This window comes from Macrotis lagotis, chromosome 1 (assembly GCF_037893015.1).
Source record: "Macrotis lagotis isolate mMagLag1 chromosome 1, bilby.v1.9.chrom.fasta, whole genome shotgun sequence".
NCBI lineage: Eukaryota > Metazoa > Chordata > Mammalia > Peramelemorphia > Peramelidae > Macrotis > Macrotis lagotis.
In genome coordinates, this window is record NC_133658.1 from 639786963 (window position 1) to 639812713 (window position 25751).

At 35.8% G+C, this 25751-nt stretch overlaps 1 protein-coding gene across 11 annotated transcripts in view; it reads left to right on the forward strand.

The window, feature by feature from the left end:
* Positions 1–25751, forward strand: part of MBD5 (methyl-CpG binding domain protein 5) — a 390335-nt gene that overhangs the window by 359576 nt on the left and 5008 nt on the right. For all 11 annotated transcript variants that reach the window (XM_074215120.1, XM_074215116.1, XM_074215118.1 and 8 more), the window contains 2 exons: positions 7765–7838; positions 23784–23859. In XM_074215120.1, the coding sequence (XP_074071221.1) occupies positions 7765–7838; positions 23784–23859 (150 nt within the window). The remainder of the gene's footprint in view (positions 1–7764; positions 7839–23783; positions 23860–25751) is intronic.

Sequence of the window (25751 nt, forward strand, 5' to 3'; positions counted from 1 at the left end):
AAGTATCAAATGCAAAGTGCTAGAATTAGCGATGCTAGCTCAAATTATAACAGGTTGAATTAGTTATTTTAGGTGGCCGAGATTAATATATGTTAATTCATATTATCTTTTTTTATTTCATAACCAAACTCCTAGAAAAACTTTTTTTATTTGTTGTTTGCACTTTTCAGCCTCCTATTATTTCTTAGTCCCTAGATGTAATTATACCCCAGTGCACTAGTCTGAACTTAGTGATCTAATCTGTTCTTATAAAATCAACTATCATCTTTGTGCACATGATTCCCAGATCTCTCTGTCTAATCCTGACCTTCAAGGACCACATTTCCCACTCCCTAATTTGACATACTTACCTCTATATCCCATAGATATGTCAAATCCAACATGTCTAAAATTATTCATTAAATACTCCCAAATCAGCTACCTTTTTTTTTTGCTTTTTTTTTTTATCCTTGGGGCTTAGTTAACTACTGTCTAGCACATACTAAACATTTAATAAATTCTTGTTAATTAACTAAAGTAAAATAGGCCTATTCCTTGTAATGGCCTTATTTCCGTCAAAGGTGCTACCATTTTTCCAGTAATTCAGATTCACAGCCCTAGAGTTATCCTCTATTCTTCACTGTTCTTCAGTCTGTTTCCTTTTCCTCATACCACAATTAACATTATCTAAGTAAGTGGTAATCAAACTAAAATGGAACCTAGAACCACTTAACCATACCTAAAGATGCTTACAGATGACTTAGAAAACCATGTTTGACATTATCTATATTTTGATGTATTTTTATTTGTTTGTTACAAATAGGTCTCAATTATATTTTCATCTCAGTCTGACCATGTTGAGGAGTATTGTTTTGCTACCCCAACAAAGGTCCTCTTTACTTCTTGCCTCCCTTCAGTTTCCCAGTGTCCAGGCACTGCCCTTTGCAGTCCTCTGTGCACATAGATGCCAAAGTCAGATGTGATCGTGACATCCTCTGCTTGAGAGGAATGGCTTCCCATTTTCATCTAGGATAAAGCATGATGTTCTTCTTCCATCTAAACACATCATAGTCTGGGGCTAGCTTGTCTTTCCAGATTGATTATGCAATGCTTTCTCTGGTACTGTTACCCTGCATCCTATTTGATGTGCCCATAAAGCACACAGTGCCACCTGACTCCAGGACTCTTCAGGCTGCTCTATGCCAAAAACGCTCTCCCCACTCACCTCCACCTCTCATAGTCCATCATTCCATTCCAGGTTCAGCTCAAGATTCTATATTTAGCAAGGAAGGAAACAAATACATCCTATGTTTCAAGGACTGGCATAAGTTCTTTACAGGTATTAGGAGGTGGGTGCTGCTATTATCATAATATCCTCCAGGACCTGGAATCAAAAAGAGTTGAGTCCAAATGCAGCCTCAGATACTTATTAGCTGCTTGGCCCTGGGCAAGTCACTTAACTTTATCTACCTTCATTTCCTCAACCTTAAAAAATGGAAATTGGGGGCAGCTAGGTGTTGAAGTGGATAGAGCACCAGCCTTGGTGTCAGGAGTACCTGAATTCAAATCTGGCCGTAGACACTTAATAATTACCTAGCTGTGTGGCCTTGGGCAAGCCACTTAACCCCATTGCCTTGCAAAAACCTAAAAAAAATGGAAATAATAATAGCATCTTCCTCCCAGGGTTATTGTGAAGATCATATAAGATAATAGCTGTAAAAAAGTGCCTCCAAATACAAGGCACTTAATTGATACTTGTTCTCTCCTACTTCTCCTCCTTACCTTTGCTTCTTTGTAAACATGTAAACTCCCAGTTAACTCCTTGAAGTCAGGAAAACTTTGGATTTTATTTGTACCCCCAGTGCCTAGCAACAAGCAAATAAATGCTTATTGATCAATTATTTTCTCCTATATAGGCCTGGTTCACAGAATCAGAGGATTTTAGAGGTAAAAGGAACTTTATTTTTGTTGTTGTTCAGTCTTTGTAGCTGTGTCCAGCTCTTTATAACCAACCCCATTTGGGCTTTGTTTGGCAGAGATACTGGAGTGGTTTGTCATTTCCTTCTCCAGCTCTTTTCACAGATGAGGAAACTGAGGCAAACAAGGTTAAATAACTTTCCCAGGGTCACTCACATAGCTAGTAAGTGTCTGAAGCTGCATTTGATCTCAGGTAGATGAGGCTTCCTGACTCCAGGACCAACATTCTATCCAGTGAACTTTAGAAGTTTTAATAATGTAGAAATTGAGGCCAATAGAGATAAAAGTCACACACAAAACTCCTTAGTATATCATCTGGAACTGGAATTCAAGTTTCCTCTCAGTTTATTGTGTCTTCTACAAAGCTTATCTGACAAACAACTCAGGTGACTTTTCAGGAAGAGTTGCTTACCTTTTGAGTGTTTTCATTCCCCCTGTTCAAATGCATAAAATTGTTTCATTGAAAATGACAGAAATTTTGATATTATGAGAAGTATATGACTGAGATAAAAGTAAAAAGTGCAGTTTTAAAAATAGTGTATGCTCCATCTTTGCATAACCATTAAAAGATACTGTATGACCTTTCAGTGAATCATTTAATCTCTCTGTGGTAGCTCTTAACAAAGTAAAAAACTCCCAAGATTTCATTAACAAAAGTTATCAGTATAACTTGCATAATTCATCCATTTTCTTCTGGCATGTGTTTTCCTTTACAGAGACTAAATTAGATATTTTGCAGGTGACAACAATTTCTTCCTGTAACAAGATTATCATTTAACAAGTTATTGTGACACATATTACTGTGAAACCCTAAAAAAAATTAGCTCAGTTCCCAGATTCAGCAATGTATGTCTTAGGAGTCAGGTAAGAAATGGCTTGCTCATGAAAAGCCTCCTTTTCCACCATGTATAATGTAAATTAATGTAGTGAGTCTAGATTCTTGATCCTACTGAATGATCCAAAACAGTGATCAGATTAAAGAATCAGTAAGTAAAAAAAAAGACTTTTTTATGATGCTTTTAAAAATAAAAAGCATACAAATATTTTTGTGTATATAGAGATTAGAGACACATTAAAGAGTGTGCTCATAAAATATGAATCAGTTTACTTGTTCCAACAAAAGACAGTATCTGATAGCAAGCATTCCAGGCTCTTAATTTAAAAGCAGGTTAGGGTCTAAAAATACATTTGTAGTTATTCAGAATTAAGAATGCATTTTTCTGTAGAATCAGTGATATCATGAATGAGGTTCTTAGACTAGTCTCCTTAATTCATGATGTAGCCAAAGTTTACATCATAGTTCAATAGAGCAGCTTCAAAACCAGGAAGGCCTGGATTCCAGTAATGCCTCTAACACATACTATCTGTGAAACCCTGGAAAAGGCATTTAACCTCTTCACACCACAGTCAACTCTAACTGTAAGTGGCAGAGAAGGCAACTATTTGCAAGTAGAGGGAGCTTTCTTACCAAGAAGTTGCCTCCATAAATATAATAGCAATTCTAAAACCTATCCACTTGAGTATTATAAAATGGCCATACCATCTGTAAGAATATTAGGATTCAGAATTCCCATATGGACGCATCTTTCTCCATTCAGTGGAAGTAAAATTACCCCCCTCTATCTGGGAATGAGGACTACTCTGGCTCTAGGCCACTTGTCACTATCATAGTCTAAAACAAAATCTATACTAGGCAGAGTCCCTTAAAGAGACAACATCAAGAGCTAGGGAAAGGGAATGAGAGTAAAGAACAGGTGCTATAGGAAGAGAGAGAGAGGGATATAAGTAGGGACTCTTTCAAGGAATGAACAGAGCCTCTAGAGGACAGTTACCAAGGACCTAAAGGAACTGAGATGCAAACTACCAGGAGCATCTCTTGTTATCTCCTCCTCTTTTACAGGCTTCAAGAATTGCCCTTTCTGCTTTTCATTCCACCTTTTGCTTCTGGCCAGGGTTCTTCCCTTCCCTTCCACAACAGGCAGATAGATCTGGAGTCAGAGAGATGAGTTCAAAATCCAACTTGAAGTCCTTGGAGGATCATGGGCAAGTCAGTTAACCTTCATTTGCCTCAGTTTCCTCAACTAATGATTATAATAGCACCTACCTCATAGGATTATTGTGATGATAAGTGACATAATATTTGTAACAGCCCATAACCCAGGGCTTGATAGAGAGTGGGTACTTCATAATTGCTTATTCCCTTCCACGTGCCATTAAAGAGGAAACCTTGTAAGTTCACAACTCTACTCTTTTATGCTTAAACAAGGGTATGACACTTCGTCTTTTTACTCTTAAAACCAAACAACAATCGCCTTTATTTTTTTCCATTTAAACATAAAGTCACAGATATTTGAATGCACATTAAAAATTAGATTCATGTACATGAGAAGAAAATGAAAATTAGTCTTTCCCAAATGTTTAATCATTGGAACCAAGAGCCTGGGGTGAAAAACTGAATGGGGGAGCTAGGGTCTGGGATAGGATTGGACAGTGAGAAGATGAACTAGGTCTGTAAATGTTGTCCAAAAGGTAAGAAATGTTGAGGCTACCTCATCGACCTACTATAGCCCATTGAAACTTAACCAGAACTAGTCTTACTCAGAGTCAAATGTAATGAAGGGGGTTATAGAACACATGGATATAGTACTAATGTCATTGATTAACAAAGTCCCAAGCAATAGAAAGAAAGGAAGACTAGAGGAAAACAGGTGAGATAGGTGATAAGAAAGGAGAGTTTCTGCTGCCACCTATCTGGAATTGAAGAGTTATTTCTAATTAACTGTTCTTAGGTAACAAATATCTGATTATCTAATTAATGCTCATCTAGTTAAGGTTTTTATGAAGGTATTTGGTTCCTAAGAGTTTTTCTTATTAAGTTTTGACTTCTTAATATTACATTGATGATATATTTTATGTCAAAAGACTTTTTTTGATACTGGTCTGAGAAATTTAAAAAAGTAATGTCCAAGGTTTTTTAAAATGTTCCATTTTCTGTTTTTTAGGTATCTAAATTTATTTTCCCTTTTTTTCTGAGGTCAATTAATAACACATTTTTAAAAAACTTTTTTCAGGTCTTTCAGTGTTTTCCCATATAAAAGTACAATATGTAATACATTATCTTTTGCAATCTAATCAAAAGGTAAGATTCTTTTAAAAAATGATACCTCATAGTAAACACCTATCATGAAAAGATACTGTTATTCCAAAAGTGAGTCCTGCTTTGTATTCTTCTTAAAGTCAAGGAACTACAGCATTATTGGTACAATTCCTTCTAACAAATTAAACATTGCCATCAGATTCTTGTGACCTTTAAACAAAATGTTCTTTATGACAACTTGCAAAAGTGGCATATAAATCAAGAAGCTGTGATCAGTAATACAGTATTCACAAGATCACTAAAAATTGTTCAAAAGTTATAGACAAAATTTGATTTGTATGATGTAATTTTATCATTAGTCAAAAACTTTAGAAAATAAACTCCAATATATTATTAAACCTTCACTCTGTAAAATATAAAATGACATGGTTGACTTTAGTGATTTCATCCCAGCATATTCTTTAAATTTAAAGTCTAATATGATTACTTTCATTCACTGTTTCTTGTTTTGCTTCAAAGAACTGAGTAGACATACATGATCCTTTTTTTCTGCTATAGTCTCAAATTCCACCTGTAAATGCTAAAGCATTCATTTTAACCTAATAAAGAAGTTGTTATATGTATACATGTACCCACATGTGCCCCTTGAAGACCAGAACTGTTTTGTTCATATCTCCAACACTTAGAGCATTGCTTTGCTCTAGTTGTATAATATTTGTATACTTAAATTTGTTGGCATAAATGTCTATATTCTAGTTATACTATGGTTGTATCATTTATAGAAGACAACACTTCCATTCATTATCAGGCTCATCTAATGCAACCCCTTATCTTATAGCTAAAACAACAAACCCTAATGCTTCAATGGCTTATCTTTTGTTACCCAGATTTCTCATTCTTCTCAGTGTTTCTGCTTCCCCATTCTGTTTCTCTCTCTCTCTCTCTCTCTCTCTCTCTCTCTCTCTCTCTCTCTCTTCCTTCCTAATGTACTGCTTTGAGTCAGTTATGGAATGGAAAATCAGATAAGTAAACTTTGGGGAATGGCACCTAAAATAAGAGTAAAATAGATTGTGAGTCAAGTGCATGCACTTAAGTACATGAACTTTCTGACTCCAAATTGGACTACTTCCTGGATTTTATTCAGGTGCCAAATGGTTCCATATTCAAAAGCAATGACATGTGAGAACAGAGAATTTAAATTTCAACCAAGGAGATAGCAATCTATTTGCCTAAGATTTTCCTGTCATTTCATTGGATCAGTTTCTAAGTGGTGACTTTTCTAAAACTGTTAGGATATATTTAAACATGAGGAGTTCTTTGTCATACAGTTATCAATTGCTAAAACTTGGTGAGGCAGCTTCTAATGCCTTTGAAATTCTTATATAAATAAGTGAAATCCTAGAGGTCCTTTGAGAGAAAATATGGAAATTTTAAATTGAAAAACAGTTACTACCTTTTTTCCCTATTTTTAAGTTAGAAATAATCAAACATTCATCTCATGACCCTTTACACTCTTAAAAATTACTGAACTTTTTCTTTTATTATTGTTGTTTTTAAATGAATTGCTATTTTCAAAATTATTAATTTTAATTTCTATTATATTTACCATATTTTAAATTAATACTGATGGTTTTGACATGCTTATTAATTAATTTTAAAGTAATCCCATTATATATTAAAGTAATAATTTTTGTGAAAAATAGCTTTTCCAAGTCAAAGTTTAGTAAGACTATTTTGCCTATTTTTGCACACCTTTTTAATAAAACTTACAGATTTTCATATCTGCTTCTGTATTCATTATGTTGTTCTGGTTGAAGTATATGAAGAAAATATGACCTCGCAGAAATCTTAGTTGAAAAGGAAAGGAATATTTTCTTAAGCAAATAACATCTTAGCATTATTATAAAAATAGCATTACCCTTGTAGAGCCTCCCCCTCAAAGGATCTCAGGGACCCCCAGCAGTTTGGGGACCACTCTTTGAGAACTATCATTTCAGAAAAAGTATCAGAACTATCTACTATAATCTCCTAAAAGTCCAAAATCTTTCCTAAAGTTTCTCATTATATTTGTTTTCAAAAGGTTATTTAAGAAGGTGTGGCAATTTTAAGTATGTCATCTAATGAATCATTTAAGAAACTAAAAAATAATGTTTGTCATAGCTAGTTTTCCTATTTATTTAGGACATGTTATCATGTCCAAGTTGATGGAAAGCCAAATTAAAGCCAATAGTCTACAGAAATATAATTAATAAGCAAAAGCTTATATGCAATGTTGTCTAAACTTTGTCCCAATTTACAGTAATGTAGATTGCCAAGTAGATTTTAAGCTTCTTGAGGATAACTTCCATGTCTTTGTATCTCTGGGTCCTACTGCTTATTGTCTTTGACCAAAGAAAAGCAAATGGGCAAAGACAAGAACTCTGTTTGGTATCATTTGATAAATTGCATGTTTTCCTCTTTAACATATTATTTTTCAAGCTTTACTGTTTACATTTATCTTCTCTTTGAAGTTTTATATTCAAATGTTCTTTTATTTCAGTTTTTGTTCATATTTGGAATCCTTGAAACAGGAATATCTGGTTGAATGCTAATAGCAGTATTTATACTGCTGTCCTGTGGGTGAAAGACCTGCCAGTTTGGCAGTAAAGAAAAGCAATGATTAATAATTGCAGGTCTGGGTAATGTGGTTTGGTCTTCATACATTCACTTAGGTGGAGCCCGAGAAGCTGAAGACACTAACAGAAGGTTTAGAAGCCTACAGTCGAGCTCGGAAGAGGAACAGAAAGTGAGCACAATTTTTTCCACTTTTCAAAAATATTATTTGCTGATTATTTTCCAAATAGACTATGAAATGTCACCAAGTTTATTTGTATTATAGCATACATCTATTTATTAATTATCTTTGAAGAATGTCAGTACCATGGGCAAACATCAATAACCAGTAAATCTGTTATCTTCTCATCCAAACAATTTATACTCATAATTATGTGGGTTTTTATTTTCTCCTGATTAGCTAGTGAAAAAAGAAAAGTAGGTTTATATGTAAATGTATATTATAATGTAAGTTCACAAGTCAGTATATGTTGAGAGTCAAAGTTGCCCAAAATAGAATGTGCAGAGATATAAACAAACTTGGAGACTAGTGAGTCACAGTTATACTAATAAACATTTGTGATTTTTACATGGCTTAATGTTTTAATAACTTTTCATTGGCATCCTTTTTGTTATTATTATTAACAGTGGCAGAAAATAATGCAGAAAGATAAATCTAAAATTTTTCAGGACATTGATATCCTCAGTTATTACAGGATAGGTAGAATGCTTGGGGCACAAACTATGCTTTGGCAAATGTATTTTTTTGGATTGTGTATCAATTCTGATTTAATATTAGTTTTAAGAACAGAGTATAATGAACAAGTGTTTGACATAGCAAATAGAGCCCTGGATATGGAATTAAGAAGACCTGAGTTCATGTCCAGCTTCAGACACTTACTAGGTGTGTGACAGTGGACAAATCACTTAGCCTCTCTCACCTCAGTTTCATCATCTGTAAAATGAAGACAATCACAACCTATTTTACATGGGTGTCAGGGGTATCAAATGAGATAATGTATATAAATATCTGTACAGACCTTATGGGGCCTTATAAATGTTACCTATTATTAATTAAGATATTTATTACAGAACCAGTTTTATAAATTAAAGTTGTTTATAAATTAGTTGTTAATATAACCTAAAAATAATAGTGAATTCACATTCAGCTATGATAATGATGATGATGTTTGTCCTTCATTCTCAAAAAAATCTATGATATCAGTGAAGTGATGCCATGACAAATATGTGAATTGCATTTGAGTGAGGGGGCCTGTGCTAAGTCACCAGCCTCATTTTCTCCTCCAGAGTCACCTGAGTTCAGTGGACAGATATGGATCAGGAAGCCTGGAGACAGTCCTGGATGTGGAATAATCAGGGTTAAGTGACTTGCTTAAGGCCACACTTCTAGTAAATGTCAAATATCTGAGGCTGGATTTGAACTCAGGTCTTCCTGACTCCAGGGCTGGGTAATTCTTCCATACACAGATCAATTTTTCAGAAGCATCCACATTATACAATCTTACTATCATGATTTTAAAATATTAATATAGTAGGTTCATCAGATTTTCCAAAGTGGAAGTCTAGTGTCTGGAAATTTATGTTGTATGTAAACCACCATGCTCCACTTCTACTGTCATCACCCTGTCATCACCTTTTTCTGATAATCTCCTTTCAGTACCTTATATCTAGATCTTACACTGCTACTTCCTCCCTGTCTATTTAAGTACCACACCATTTGGACCACACCAACTTGTCACTCCTTCCTTCTTTTGCTCATCCCTGCTCATGGTGTCCTTCCTGAAGGCTATCTGCCCTCCTCAGGCCTGGAATCACCTCTATTTTCTAATTAGGTATCACCTCTATTTATGGCCCTTGCCATGTCAAAAATTTTCTCTTCTTCTAATTTAAATGGATTAAACCATGATATATTCATGATTAAATCATGGTATATTCAAGTTCTCAGACTAAAATTATGGGTTGTCAGACTCTAGGTGGGCCCAGTGGTGATGTCTCTGAGTTGCTCCACAGCTTTAGAAAGATAGATGCTCTGATAGTGATACAATGGTATGACTGTCACTGTCTGCATCACTTTAGGAAGATCACCTCACCTCTCTGTGCCTGTTTCCTCACATGTAAATTTAGAATGTTGGTCTTAACAACTGGCCTCTGGGATTTCTTATAGCTCAAGATTTATGATATTATGACCCTTCTGACTCTAAATTTATGGTCTTATGAACTGGTCAGTATTTGATAATATTCTAAAGGAATTCTCCTAGAGCTACCAACCATCAATGATAGAAAAATTTACAACTGGTTTTATAGAGATTGGAAAAACTGCATTGCCCCTAATATGGGCAGACTCTGAAGAAGGTATCTAAAAGTAAAATTCTTAGCAATGGGAAGACCTAGAAGCAGACCACCACCTTAGGATTTTCCCCAGTCTATGAAGCACTAGGAAACCTTCTAATCTTTAATTAGTTTCAAAGAGATGAAGGTTCTTTAATCCTTATGAACCAGTTCAAAGCTTAGAATCTAGTTCCTCAAGATGGTGACTGGTTGTCAGTAAGCATTTATTAAGCCCATTCTACTAAACACAAGAGATTCCAGGAAGAAAAAATAGTCTTTGCCCTCAAAAAACTTAGATTCAGTAGAGGACAACAACATGTAAATTACTAGGTACCTACAAAATACATACAGGACAAATGGAAGGTAGTCTAAAAGGGGAAAACCTGTACCTGGGGAGACTGGGAAGAGCCCCTGGCGAAGGTGGAATTTGAACTATTCTTGAGGAAAGCCAGAGAAAAACTCAGAATCTGAAGAGAAAATGGTGAGCATTCCAGACATGGGGGAGATCCAGGACAACATCACAGAGACTAGAGATGAGTTAACATGGGATGAACAACAAGTCAGTGTAGCTGAATTGAGCTCATGAAGAGGAGTAAATTGGTGGTGGTAGTGGTGGTAAAGAGGTTAAGAAGGGGCCAAACTATGAAGAACTTTAAATGCCAAACACAAAACTTTATGGTTGATCCTCTAGGTAATTGAGAGGCTCTGAAGTTCTTTGAGTTGGGGGATCCAATGATGAACTACATTTCCGAAAAATCACTTTCTCAGTTAAATGGATGCTGCATTAGAGCAGGAAGAGACTGGAAGAAGGAAACCAATTAGGAGATTGTTATAATAGTCCAGTGAAAAAGTGGTGAGGGTATGAATTGGGATGGCAACTCTGTGAGGGAAACTAAGTAAAAGCAGCCAGACAGGTAGGAAAAGAACTAGAAGGAAGCATTGTCATAAGAACCAAGAGAGAAGAGACCCAGGGTAAGAAACTGATAAACAATGTCAAATGCCAGTGAGGTCAAGTTGGATAAGGATTAAGGAAGAGCCATTAGAACTAGTATTAAGATGTAATAGTGGCTATCCCCAAGCCTGGAAGCTCAGTGAGTTACATTTTATCTCTTCCCCAAGATTCTCCAATACCACTGAGAAAGTTGAAGAGTCTAGGTTTTCTGCCATTGTCTCCAACATCATTCAATAATGTTCCTCCATTTGTAGGAGAGCCCATGTACCCTACTTCCAATTTAACCTCTTAACAGTCAAATTAGTCTTTACAAAGGAATATTTACTAAGAAGGCATAATAAAAACAAATATACAAATGTACCCCCCCACACACACACACCAACATCTGAGTAGGAAAAGAGAATTAGAATTAGAATCTCAAATTCCAAATCCAGAACCCCTCCTAGGTTTGACTCCTAGGCATCCTGGCTTCTCAGAGCTTCCCATTCTGTCTCCAAGATTAGATTCCATGTTTAATGGGTATTCTACCTCCTTAAACCTAGAGTTGAAAAGATCAAACAATATCAAAAAGAAAAGAAAAATTCAACTCTACTTCTCAGTATAAAAGATAATAGGGAAAGGTTACCTTTCCTTTTTAACAGTTCAATTTGTGGTGCCCAAGCTGTGAATGAACTCAGACCTTTACCTTTTCCAGACCATAGGAAAAAGAGTGTCCCAATCCAGAAATTTTTAAAGATGCAGCCTATTCTGAGTTCCACCCAAATGATAGGAGAGTCAAGAGCATCTTTTCTCTAGAAGCTTATTCCTGGCATTTCACAGGGTGGCTGAATAGGAATATTCAAAGTAAAGCTAGTTACAAAAATCACTGGTAACTTCAGAGAGGACAGTTTTAGTTGAATGAGATTAGTAATCAGCTTCCAAAGAGTTTAGAAGAGAAGTGAGAGGAAAGGAAGTTTAGTATAGATGGTTTTTTTCAATTAGTTTGACCATGAAAAGAAAAACAGATACAGACTAGCTAGTTGACAATGATAGGGTATAGTAAAAAGTTTTTAAGGAGTGGAGAGATATGGGGGTCTTCCATAACTTTTACCTAAGGAGAATGTTTTTGAAATTATGAGCTTAATTCACTAAGACACATTCTTTTAAAAACATAAATAGATCTATTGATAACTCCAGGGCAATCTTTTATTATTATAGCACATTTTTAAAAGATTTCAAGTATTTGTTGGGGGAGTTTTTTATGCCACTTGTAGGTTACAAAATAGACTTCATAAAGGCATGAAAAATAATTAATTTTGGTTAGTTAGCTGCTGTACTCTAAGTGCCATTTTCTATTAAGAGCTGATAAAAATGACAAAACCAGAGAAATTAATATAATGATTAGATGAAAAAGAAAATTGTAAAACATTCATAATACAGTTTTGTGAAGAGCTATTAATTATAGAATATTCCTTTAACAAATATTTTATGTTAAAAACTCCTTATGAAGTTTTTCATATTTCACTATAAAATAGGTAGTCTAATGTGCTAAATTAAATAGTCCCTAAAAAAGTTGATAACACAGGGATAAAATAAATACTTGTAGGTAACTCTGAAATTTTTTTATTCACACAGTGTAAATATATGTAAGTATGTGTATACAGCACATGTATATATATTTATGCATATTTCTACCCATATACACATCCTCTTACAGATTACATAAATGGCAATATCTAGAAAGGAGAAATTTTCTCATGAAATTGTCTATTCAGTATACATGAGTGTAGGCTAAAAGATGCCCCAAAATACTAAAATGTAAAACAAATGCATTTGTCATGTTGTAGTTTCCTCAAAATGTCATTTAACCTTATCAAAGAAAGCCATTAGAAATTTTTGAAACTTTATACATTTAACCCCACAAAATTATAATGCATTAATTATTAACTGATATGTATATTTTCATCTCTTAGAGTAAACAAATCCTTTTTTTGTTAATTCAGTTTTTTAATTAAAAACTAAAATAAGAAGTTTATTTTATTTTTTAATTTTCTAAAGCTTTAAGATCTGTTACGTAGTCATCTTTTAATTTGTAAATAAGTCTATCTTTCAAATTTTTCATTAAGAATGTAGTTAGTGAGTTAAATAACTAATTCCCCAATTAGTCAGTCATTTTTAAGGTTAAAAAAGCTTTTTAGGTTATTTAGTCTAATCCCTCAATTTTAAGATGAGAAATTTGAGTCCCTGAGAAGTAATTTGCCCAAAGACAGCTCAGTTGTTGCAAGAATTTACATTAGAATCCCAGGCTTCCAAGGTCATTACAGAGACATTTGAGAAAGAAACAACATGGTAGAGTGGAAATGCCACTGGTTTTGGTATCAGAGGAATTTGGTCCATAGACCAGCTCTGCTCTAAGCTAGCTTTATGACCTTAAATGAGTCTCATCATGCTATCTATCTCTCAAAGCCCCAGTTTCCTCATCTGTAAAATGAGAGGTAGATTTTGATGATCTCTGACTCTGCCATCATTATGACTGCCAGTTCATTGTTTTTCCCACTATGCTGTACTGCTTTTGTTTGTAGTCTGAATCTAGTACTGGCAAAAACCAGGTACAAACATTGAAATAGACCATGGTTTAACTGCAAAATAGTAACTGATAGTTCAGAATATAAAATTTGCTTAGATGTATCTACTTTCACTGATGAATCCAATCAACAACTCAGAGTTCCTCCTAATCAAATTTCCCTTCTGTTTGTTTAGTTCTGTATGAAGTAGTCATTGAGATTCTAAAGTCATTTGGTATAAAGTAGTATGTAATTTCTCTCCCCTCTTCTTGCTTCTAATACAATTCACAAATCTATACCTGATTTCTTCATTAGGAGAGATAAGAATTTGTGACAGCAATATGCAGTGAGAATGAAAGATGGCAATTATCTCTATTAATAATTAGAAACATGATTGTTAATCAAGTAATTTTTAGAGTGTCCATTAGTAAAAATGTTTATTATTAAATGTCAGCAGGGGATAGAAAATAGCAGAAGACACTCTCCAGGGAGGCCCTCTGAGTTTCAGAGCTGAATTTTTACTAATCATTTATTTCATATGCCCATAATTCTTATTCTAAATTCTCTAATTACTGTATCTTTCCATAGCATAACCTGTTAATATAAAAATAGTCTCTGCTACTTTGACAGGAAAGCCTTCTTTATCTTTAAGTCTCTTGATTTTTCAGAGTATGAATCCTTTCTCTAAGCTCACATATTTTTCTTCCTTGGTTAGCTATTTAATTTTTAAAAATACAATATTGTTTTTAAGTTTGGAATTGTTGTCTCTTTATCTGTTACTACCTAATAGAAGGGAGAAAGACTTCCACAAACAATAGTATTGCTAGAAACATTGATTACACTGTAATGGAAATGTTCTTAAATTCCAGCATATTTTGAATCTGTTATTTCATGATTCTTTTTTTCTTTTTTGTTGTTTCTAAAAGTAAATGTCCTCCTTGTACATTCTAACATTGGCTTTTATTTGATTTGATTTGAAAAATTTTGGTTCACAGACAGGTAAAGAAAATATATAAATAGAAGAATTTAAAAGAATTTCAAGAAGTAGAGAGTTGTGATAACAGGGAGAATTAGGAAAAGCCTTGGGTCTATTAGAGATGCCTGAAATGTTTTCCAAAGGAAAGTAAAGTTTTTTAATCCATGGGTGTGGACAGAAAATGTTTCAGATATGGGAGTCATCTCCTCTGTTGCAGAAGCATGGAATTCTCCTGTGCAGTTTGATTATCAGCACAGTTTGATTAACTGTTTAAAGGAATAATGTTAATTAAAGGTAGCCTGATTGTACCTGGCTGAGGAGTTGGTACTTTATTCTTAATTGGTGTTTTTTTTTTTAATATGGAGGTGACATGGTCATCTTGGTGTTTTATCAATTGCATAGCTATGTGAAACTGGGTGAGAGGGAAGAGACTGGAAGCCAGGCCTAAGAAAGAGCTTTGAGGAGTGACCACACCTAACAGAAGGAAAGAAAAATAGGATCCAATGAACCAAGAGAGCCCCCAGAAAGAAAAAAATCAAGGGTACAAGGAGACAGGGTTATTAGCTTCTTTTTTTTTCTTGCCACAACACCCTGACAACTCACTGAATTTGCAATCCACTACTGTTTAATCATATTTCATCTTTTGTGGGTAAAAGTAATTTTACTCAAGTTTAAGACTACATTTATCCCTATTGAATTTTATCTGTTTTATGCTACAGTCTAATAAGGTATTTGGAGACTACTTATCTCTTCAAGACAGCCCTCCCAGGTTATGTCACCTATGCCTTTATCCTAGTCATTGATAAAAATGTTAAATAGCAAAGACCAAGCACAGACATTGAACTACTACCAACTATTCTTTGAGGCCTTAATCCATTTAACTACATTGTCTGGTCTACATCTCTTCATCTTCTCCACAAGAATAGTATGAAATAAATTTTCAAAAGTTTTACCAAAGTCTATGTAAAATACATATACATAACATTCCCCTCTTATAGTAGTTTACAATATACAGGCCTTTGCCTTCTTTGTTTTTTACTCCTGGGCCATATTTCCCAACATTTTCTTTCCATTCTACCTTACACTCACCTTTGCATTGAAATCATCTAGGAGCATATCAAGTTTAACATAAAATTTTTCTATTTCATCTTGCTCAATAGCAAATGTTGGTGCATAAATGGAAATTATTTTCATGGTTTTCTTTATGAACACTGTAATGAAATAAATGAATAAAAAAAATATTTCTCAAGTGCATGTTTTTATAAAGCTCCTAGCCAAGGACTGGGGATATAAATAGGGGGAAAAAGTCCTTGCAGTCAGGGAGCTCACATTCTAAAAAGAGGGAGTTAGCACAGAGAGGGGATTTCATCTGCAAGTCAGATGGAAAACCTCAAAGGTCCTTAAGGTGCTGATAGTATCACACCATCTTTGATATCATTTCCATTGATAAAATTATAGCTCTTAATGATGCCAATCCATTTGGTAGTCCCAAAGATCTTAATGGTGAGGACTTTGTTTCCCATGTCTTCAGTAGCCACAGCTTCTGAGGAAACCAGCTAGAACTGCAGAGATATTTGACCGTTCTTCTCCACAAGGGTTGATCCCCTAGATGATGACAACAAGGGTGAGATTGGTAACCAGCTTGGTGATCTGAGGGGCACTGATATTCTCCTGCCTCTGGCTTACCTGGGGGCACTTGGGTTGGTGAGGGATGGGTGGGGGAACAGGATAGAGAAGATGATGATGATGATCCCTTTTTCTATAAAGTTTCCTCCCTTAGATTATGGTTGTGTAGACCAGACTTAGAGCAAGGCTGTTTTATGGTTTTCCCCATATTACCAGGGCTCTTACCTACATGACATTATGTTCTTATTGCTTTTGAGCCTACTGCAAGCCCAGCATGAGCCATTCTTCCACTTAGCTGCAGCCTTTTTTTCTCCTGATTTCATTAATAACAAAAATAATTGGAGTTGATACAATTCTTTTTCTCCAAGCAGTGAACATTGGACAAGGGTCTTACATTCAGAGAACCAACAATTTACTTTATGTTTAAAGACAGTCTAAAAATTCTAAGCATCATTCTTTGCTTCCTTTTTTTGGAAGCTTTCATTAGTATAAAAGTATAAGGAAGCTAAATAAGACTGAGGGCTTTTTTTAAATTTTTGCTTACTTCATGTATTATCATGACACAGGATTCAATCATCTGGTGACCAACCTACTAGTGATAAGCCTTTATGTCTGGTCCTTGGAAAAATAGTCTGTTATCAGGAACATATTTAACATCTTTCCAGAATGACAGAACTTTTACCCAAAGTTCTTGTATCACTCCCTAGAAACCAGTGGCACCCCCTGAACCACAAAGAGGTGCCAGAGGGGGCCTGTCAAGCAACAAAAAGCTAGCTGGCCAGTCCTAACTGGGACTTGCAAGTTTATGATGTACTTTACACACATTATCTCCTTTGATCCCTATACTTCAGGAAGCTAAGAGAGGTTGAGCTCCTCACCCATGACAACAGGCCCAGGAAGCATCCGAAACAAGAATCCAGCCCAGCTCCCTTCTGCTGCTCAGACCAATAACAGCAAAACATCTGTGGAAAAACCAAACACATAAACCTTTTCCTTCTTCAAATAAAAGATTTTGATTTATACTCTATTGTTTTATTGTATAAAAAATACACTTTTGTATGAGATTTAGATCTGGTTAGCAATCTATTCCTATTCTCTTTGTATCTGACACCATGGTCTCCTTTGATCTTCCATAGAACCATAGAATTACAGTTGGAAAGGATTATATGTTGCCCAGGCCAACCATTTGGCACAAATAGCCTGACCTTTTAACTTAATTCCTATACACTTTTCATTCTTTGGTACTTGTGTCATTCACAAATTTGGTCATCAACAGCTTCAAATAACAGGGTGGTTCATGAGATTATATTCCAAAGTACATTTTTGCTTTAACCAAGTCCAGTTGTACTTTTAGCCAAATGTTCCCCTTAAGTCAACATCAATGACATTCTGTGATTTTTCAACAGGGGGAAAAAATTCAACTGCTAAAAATTAAATTAAACAAATCCCTCATAATTTGTTAAACTGGCATATCACTATCTATACAAAGTTAGATCATTTAATAAGGTCTTTTTAAAAAATAAGGTATATTTTAATAAGAAAAACATTGCCTTTGCCAAAAAAAACTTTAAAATTGAGGAGAACGATGTTTGATGTATAGGAAACAAAGTTGGAGAAGGAGGAGCAGGAGAGTGAAGTCAGTTTTTTCCTCCTATTGGGCATTCTTTCACATACCTAGCCGTCTCTCTTTCAAATATTCTTAGAACCCTTTGCATCTCTTCTTTGCCTACTTTTCTGCCTTATACTTTGTATTATATTTATCTTTGTCTTCTTCCCCACCCCCCATGCCCCCAGCAGAGCATGAACTCTTTGAGGGCAGAGACTTTCATTTTTGCCTATACCTCTGAAGCCTAACACAGTGCCTTTCACAAAGTAGGCATTTAATAAATGTTTGCCTTTGGGAGTTAAAGAACTAAGTACAATTCTCTGTTCTTTCTGGCTGCTTGTAATATTTTCTCCTTGACTTAGGTGCTCTGAAATCTGGCTATAGTATTTCTGGCAGTTTTCATTTTGGGATCTATTTCAGGAGGTGATGGGTGGATTCTTTCCATTTCTATTTCACTCTCTGATTCTAGGATAATTTTCCTGGATAATTCCTTGAATTTAAAAGTCTAGGCTCTTTTTTTTTTAATCATGGCTTTCAGGTGGTCCAATAAGTTTTAAAAAATTTTTTTCTCCTGGATGTTTTCCAGGTAAGTTGTTTTTCCAACAAGATATTTCACATTTTCTTCTAGTTTGTCATTCTTTTGGTTTTGTTTGATTGTTTCTTGATTTCTCAGAGTCATCAATTTCCCTTTGCATTATTCTATATTTTAAAGAATAATTTTCTTCAGTGAGTTTAGACATCTCCTTTTCCATTTGACCAATTCTGATTTTTAAAGCTTTCTTTTCCTCGTTGCCTTTTTTTGAACCTCTTTTTCTATTTTGACCCAGTCTGATTTTTAAGATATTATTTTGTTCAGTATTTTTGTGTCTCCTTCACCAAGCTGCTGACTTGGTCAGTTCTTTATTCTTAACTTTGCTAATTATTTCCTGTATGATTTGGGGCAAGATGCATAAGCTCTTTAAAGCTTATCCAGAAAAGGAGGTAAGGATAGAGAATTGAACTGGAATGATCTCCAATGTCCATTCTAACTCTAAATCTATGATCTCAATTTTGAAGGCATTTTATAGTCTCTTATAATGCCTCTCTCAACAAGATGGCATTAATGTGCATTAAATATATTTAGGGAGATCCCCAATGTCTTGAATGATCATTCCCAAGTTGTCAATTATTGATCATTGTCAATCTAGAGAGGCATCTAGTGCTGACCATCAGAACTCTGTCTTCTTATTCTGTTCAGTACTTTTATGGGTAATGGAGATGTGGATATATCTGGCATACTTATCAAATCTTCAGGTTTCACAGAGATGATAATAAACAATGTATTGAATGACAGAGACAAGATCCTAAAAGATTTAAAGTGAAATTTTAAAGTGATAAATATAAAATCTTGTGCTTTGTTAAGTATAAGATTAGAAGAGATATGACTTAAGTTGTATAAAAAGGACCTTTGAGTTTTGCTTGACAACAAATTCAAAAAAATCAGTAGTCTAGTATATTTTAAAATTCCTGAAAGCAAGTACCATATTACATTTATTTTTTACCTCCTCTCAGTGCTAAGCACTGTATAATGCATGTGTCATATGCTTAATAAATGTTTGTTGAATAAGTGAATAATTAGTGCATAGTGTAAGCTAATATAATCCTTTTAGGATACATTAATTTAGAATGTTAAATTAAAGCTGTCACTTTGGGGGTTTTCTGTTTTATTGCAAGGCAATGGGGTTAAGTGACTTGCCCAAAGACATACAACTAGGTAATTATTAAGTGACTGAGACCAGATTTGAACTCAAATGCTCCTGACTCCATGGCTGATGCTCACTGTGCCCCCTAGCTGCCTCTAGCTGTCACTTTTTAAAAGGAACATTGACAAACAGGATGGATCCAAAGATATTTGAAGTGATTAAAAATCTTGTATAAAGAAGTATTGTGGGAACTAAGGTTATTTGGCTTGGAGAAGACTGGAGGAGGAAGAACATGGCTGTTGCCATGGATTAGTCAAAATGCTCACTTATTGAAGATGAATTTATTCTTTATAGTTTCAAAGGACAGAATTTGACCTACAGTTAGAAGTGACAGAGAAGATTTCAGTTCCATAGAAGGAAGAATTTTAAATGTAAAATGTTAGCAATAGGATAAGTTATTTATGAAGTGGTTATCTCCCCATCACTAGAAGTATTCAAAAATAAACCTGATCACCAGTTTCAGAGATATAATAGATGCATCATAGTAAATACTTAATAAATCTTGTTGGTAGATTAATTAATTAGGTTAATGAATTGCCACAAGAAAAATAGCAAAGTCAGCAAACTGAAAAGAACTAGTTCTTCACAGATAAAGCTACTGGACATTTTTAGGATAGAGTTGAAGTGGGTAGTTAACAGAAAAAGCAGGGCTACACAGAGCCACCCTTACCTATCCCCTTTCACTTCTCAGTTTACCTTTGCAGCATGGTAGGAGAGTGAAAAGAACTGGCTTTGGAATCAGCAGCCCTGGTTTTTCAGCGTTGCCCTGGCATTTACTGCTTGCCTTCATGATCTTGAACAAGTCTAGGACTTAATCCATAAAATGAAAGTCCATGACCTCGTGCTTTTAGCTCCTCCTTGATTCTCTGTTCTCCCTATGTTTTCATTACACTACACTGTCCTAGTTCTCCTTCAGTCTATTTGACTGCTCCTTCTTGGCCTCCTTTGCTGAATGTTCATTCAGATGTCATGACTGCTAAGTTGTGTCTTAATAGGATTCACTCCTATTCCATCTTGGTTTCCCCCCCCTTATATTATTTCATTAGGTGATCCCTTCAGCTCCCATGGATTCATTTATCATTTATAATGATATCACATGAATATTCATCTTCATGCTGATGATTTTTGAATCTAATAACTCTACCCTCTCTGTTGACCTCCAGTCTTGTATCTTCAGATGACAGTTTTACATATTAAACTCAATATGTCCAAAGCTGAACTCACTAAACAAGCCCTTCCTCCTATCTTCCCTATTACTGTCAAGTCCTCCAAGCTCACAACTTAGGTGTCATCCTCAACTCTTCCTCACTCATTCCCCATTTTCAATATGTTGCTAAGATCTGTTGGTTTTACCTTCTTAGCATCTCTTGTATACAGCCCCTTTTTACCTGACACTGTCATCACCCTCATGTAGACCCGTATCACTTCACACTCGGACCACTGCCCTAGCCTCAAGTCTCTCTCTTTCCCTCAACAATCTATCCTCCATTCAAATGGCTCAACATGATCTTCAAAGGTCTAAGCCTGGCTATATAAAGACATACACTCAATTTCAGGAGTTATCTATCTATCATCTCCAGGGTCTTCTATTTGGATTTTGAAGCCTTCATAACCTGTTCTCCCCATCTTTCCAGTTGTCTTATTCCTTAGTCACCCCCCACTTACTCTTTGCTCCATGACCACTGACTTCCTTGCATTCTTCACACTAAACTCTCTGCTGGCTCTTCCCCCATTCCTAGAATTCTACTTCTCTTCATCTCTACTTCTTGGCTTCCTTCAAGTCCCCACTAAAATCTCACTTAACAGAAGCTTTTCCCAAATTCCCCCCCCCAACACACACACACACACACACACACACACACACACACACACACACACACTCTTAAGTGGGTATTTTCCTTCTGTTGATTATCAGTATATAGCTTATTTGCACATGGTTGTTCCCTGCTCAGATTGTAAATACCTTAGGGGGAGAGGGGTGGAAGGAGAGGGAATATACTGTCTTTTTCTCCTCCTTGCACACAGTTCCCAGCACATAGAAGATGGCTTCATTGACTGCACCGAAAGGTCTGATATTTCCAAGAACTGGCTAATGGTTCCCAAAAGTTCAGACCAAAAAGGTAGATTTTTTTTCTTAGAAATACCAGTGCTGGGCAGCTAGGTGGCGAAGTGGATAGAGCACTGGCCCTGCAGTCAGGAGTACTTGGGTTCAAATCCGGCCTCAGACACTTAATATTTACCTAGCTGTGTGGCCTTGGGCAAGCCACTTAACCCCATTTGCCTTGCAAAAATCAAAAAGAAAAAAGAAAAGAAATAGCAGTGCTGCTTGTGTTCAGAACTCAACCTCCAGAGTTCATTCTCTCTTACTTCCATAACCATCTCTCTTCTGTTCTGCCAAAGAGCCCCCTCTCAACAAAGGGGCTTTCTGCTTTGAATATTACTATATTGTTTCTATGCCCACTTGAGAGTATCTGTCTTAACTCCCTATCTTGAATTTGGTCACTATGGGGTAGGAGAGATAATCCCCCCACCCACCCAGGAAAGAGATCACATTCCACAAAATTGCTCCTTGCTTCAGATACCTCAATCTTGAGCTGTTACTTTCAGGTTTGACAGGCTTAGCTTTCCCTAACCTTCCAATTCAAACAAAAAATTCTATAAAGGGATATCAGGATGTAGACTTATAGCATTACATATTGATATCTGATTACTTCTGTTGTATGCCCCTACTTTCTGTAACTATGGCAGCTGTCTGGTGTCTGGAATCCAAATCCTATCCACATACATTACACAGGAATATGAAATTAAACAAATAAATGCAAGGTAAGAGTAGATGGGAAGACACTCAAGGAGGGCAGGGAAAGTCTCCTGGGGAAGGTGGCCTTTGAACTAAGTTTTGAGGATTCTAAAAGAGATGATTGTGAGCAGGAAAAGCATTCAAGATTTGACAGAGAGACAGAGGTGTGTATGTGTGTGAGTAGGTGTGGGTGTAATGGTATAGAAGACAATAGAGGGGATTGATGTGGAAGAAGTTTGAAACAATGTCCTGAAGAAGAAAGTTGGATACCAAACAGAGTACTTTATAGAAAATCCTGCAGATAATAGGGAACCACACCATTGCTTTGACAGCTGTACTTTGGAATAAAGAGAGACAGGCCCATTAGAATGCTATTGCATAATCCAGAGATAAGGGAGATAAAGCCTGAACTAAGAATGAATTACAGTGGTTGTTCTGGAAGGAGAGATAACAAGAATTGGCAATTATGGGATATGTGGGGCGAGGGCAAGGAAAGAGCAAAGGAAAGTTGCTAGTCCCAAGGATTTGGGATTTTCCCATCTGGTTTACAGCTGAAACATCCTTTGCTATATGAATTTTCAGCCCTGTTAGAATGTGAGCTTCTTGAGAGCAGGGACTGTTTCTGTTTTTCCCTCTATATCTCCAATGCTAAGAATGGGGCATTGAATAGGAAGCACTATGCTCTTTCATTAATGATTCATGACACCAAGGTTGCAAACCTAAGAGACAAGAACGGTGCCAGAGTCCTTGGCAAGACAAGAGCAGGTGAATTTGAAGGAACAGAAAATGAATTCTATTTTGCACATGCTGATTTGAGATGCCTATGGTTCACCTAGTTCAAAAATGAAAAATGTATAAATTTCCTAGAATTCTAATTTTGATCTTTAAAAGAATGAAGTCACCGTATCCAAGGAAAATGTAGGGACAGTATTCAATGAGTATGGAGTAGGGTCTGACTCCTATTGAGGTGAGTAGTTAAAAGTGAAGCAAAGCTATGCGTATGCCTATGAGTGGAGATTTTATTTAGTTCATTTAGTCCCGGCCTGCAAGGTTGCAGTAAGGGAGAGGGAGCTCCCTAGTGGCCAGTACCTGAAATTCAATTCGTCTACCCTTTATTAAGTTGAAGGAAAGAATCATTGAGCTGAGCAGGATGGAACTAAGGTCAGCCTCTCCAGAGAGGTACAAGGCGGGCCCTGTCCCTGCATAATCAAGATCCTCTCTGCAAGAAGAAGAATTCAGTTCAGTCTTCTCAAAAGGTATAAATTGAAGGAAAAAAGTCTAAGGAGGAAACTGGATAAAGATCATCCTTCTTTCCTCATTCTGTCTGGTGTAAATGGCTATATTTTGCATAGTGTGATGCTGAGTATTTCCTTGTCAGAGTTAAAAGCCTCCATCACAATACAACGAAACCTAATCTTCCAATTGTTAATACCCCTGCTTTCTCCCTGATGCAGTTGTTGGCGATCTTGATATCATAGTCTGAAAATGAACAATGATAAAATCAGAGAGCATAAAATCTCTATGGTATTTTTTTCTCTTAATTTTAGAAGTGGAAAGCTAAACAACCATTTAGAAGCTGCTATTCATGAGGCCATGAGTGAACTGGACAAAATATCTGGGAATGTAAGTGACTTTATTTTTAACATTCTACTATGCTTTTTTGAAAAGAAGGATGTTTTCACTAACTCCTCCATGATGTTACTGTCAGATGATCAAATATAATTTCCTAAGTAAACTAGAGGGCGCAAAAGTAACTAGCTTCAGCAAGCATTAAAAATTAATTTGAAGGGCAGCTAGGTGGCACAGTGGATAGAGCGCAGACCCTGGAGTCAGGAGTACCTGAGTTCAAATGTGGCCTCAGACACTTAATAATTACCTAGCTGTGTGGTCTTGGGCAAGACATTTAACCCCATTTGCCTTGCAAAAACCTAAAAAAAAATTAATTTGAAAAAAATGTATCAATATTAACTGTATACTTATCCCCAGAAAGTACTTTTTTCTATCACATTTTATAGTTTCCTTTTAGAATGTAAATAACATGATTTCAAATCCTGGCTCCTCTGCTTATTATCTGTGTGATCCTAAATGAATCACTTAACCTCTGTGGGCCTCAACTTCCTTATTTATAATATTAGGCTCTTGCGTTAGATGATCTCTATGTAATCTGAACATAGTACAGTCCTTGGTATATAATAAGCATTTAACAAATGCTTTTTTATTCATTCATATGATCCTAAGCATGAGAGACATCAAATCCATTCTTACATGGTTCATGTTTAAACTCAGGTCTTCTAGACTCCAGACCCAGAACTATGTCTCCTGTGCCCCCAAGCTGCCCATATGAGATCAATTAAAATTGATTGAATTTGAAATTGAAATAAAATTGAAATTAAAAAATGGGGATGAAAGTAAGAAGCAAGGCTATGCCATGATTTCCTAGGATCATAGTTTTAAAACTGGAAGAGATCTCAGAGGCCAGCAAGGTCAGTCCCTTCATTTTATAGATTAGGAATCTGAGGTTCAAAGAAACTAATTGACTAATATCATAGCTGGTAAATGACAGAAGTGGCATTCAAACTATGACTCTCAATCCATGGCTCTTTCCTTTTTACTGTGAGACCCTGACTGTAGAAGAATGCAGATGATTTACCCAGCAGACAATTAAGGCAAAATGTTTTCATTCTTTTCTTTATACAAAAGGTTATTGGTCAACAGTACAAATACTTTTGTCTTGCTGACATTTTCAGTTCAGGTCAGTGAGCATTTATTAATCATTTATATGATAGCACTGAGCTACATGCTAGAGATAAAGATAGAACTTAAATAATCCCTGGACAGTTTTCCTGTCACTCAGGTCCACAAATGTAGACTTGGGTTCAAGAGTATAGTAAGGCCCAGTACACTTATTTCCTATTCAAAAGGATGTCAGCAGGTAGCAAAGTTCAAAGAGAATCTCTCCTAACATCATTACCCCTAAAATCTCCCCTAAAATCATCTAGAATTTTCTACAGTGAAGCCAGCAGAATATTAATTAAGGTCCCCTTCAAGTCTTTCCAGGGACAGGGAACTTAATGACCTCATAAGGCTTGTCCATTTCATTGTTGGATAGCACTAATTGTTAAAAAATTGGTGGTGGTTGTTGCTGTTATGGATTTTCTTGGCAAAGATACAGAAGTGATTTGCCATTTCCTTTTCCATGTCCCCCCTTAGCTTGACTCAAAGTCTTCCCACTTGTAACATCCTCTCATTTCTTTACTATCAGTTGTATCCTTGTTAGACAATATTAAGAGAGACAAAGTGGGACAATGAAAAGGACAGCAGAATTAGAGTCAAAAAACCTGGCTTGGAAATCTGGCCTTGTCATTTCTTGTCATTGTGGCAAATCACTTTACCCACTCTGAGTCTCTTTTTTCTCCCCCCAAAAATGAGTGAACTAGACTAAATGGTGTCACAGACTCCTTCCAGGTCTAAAATCCTATTAATTTAAACCTTACACCCCTTCCATATGATAACCC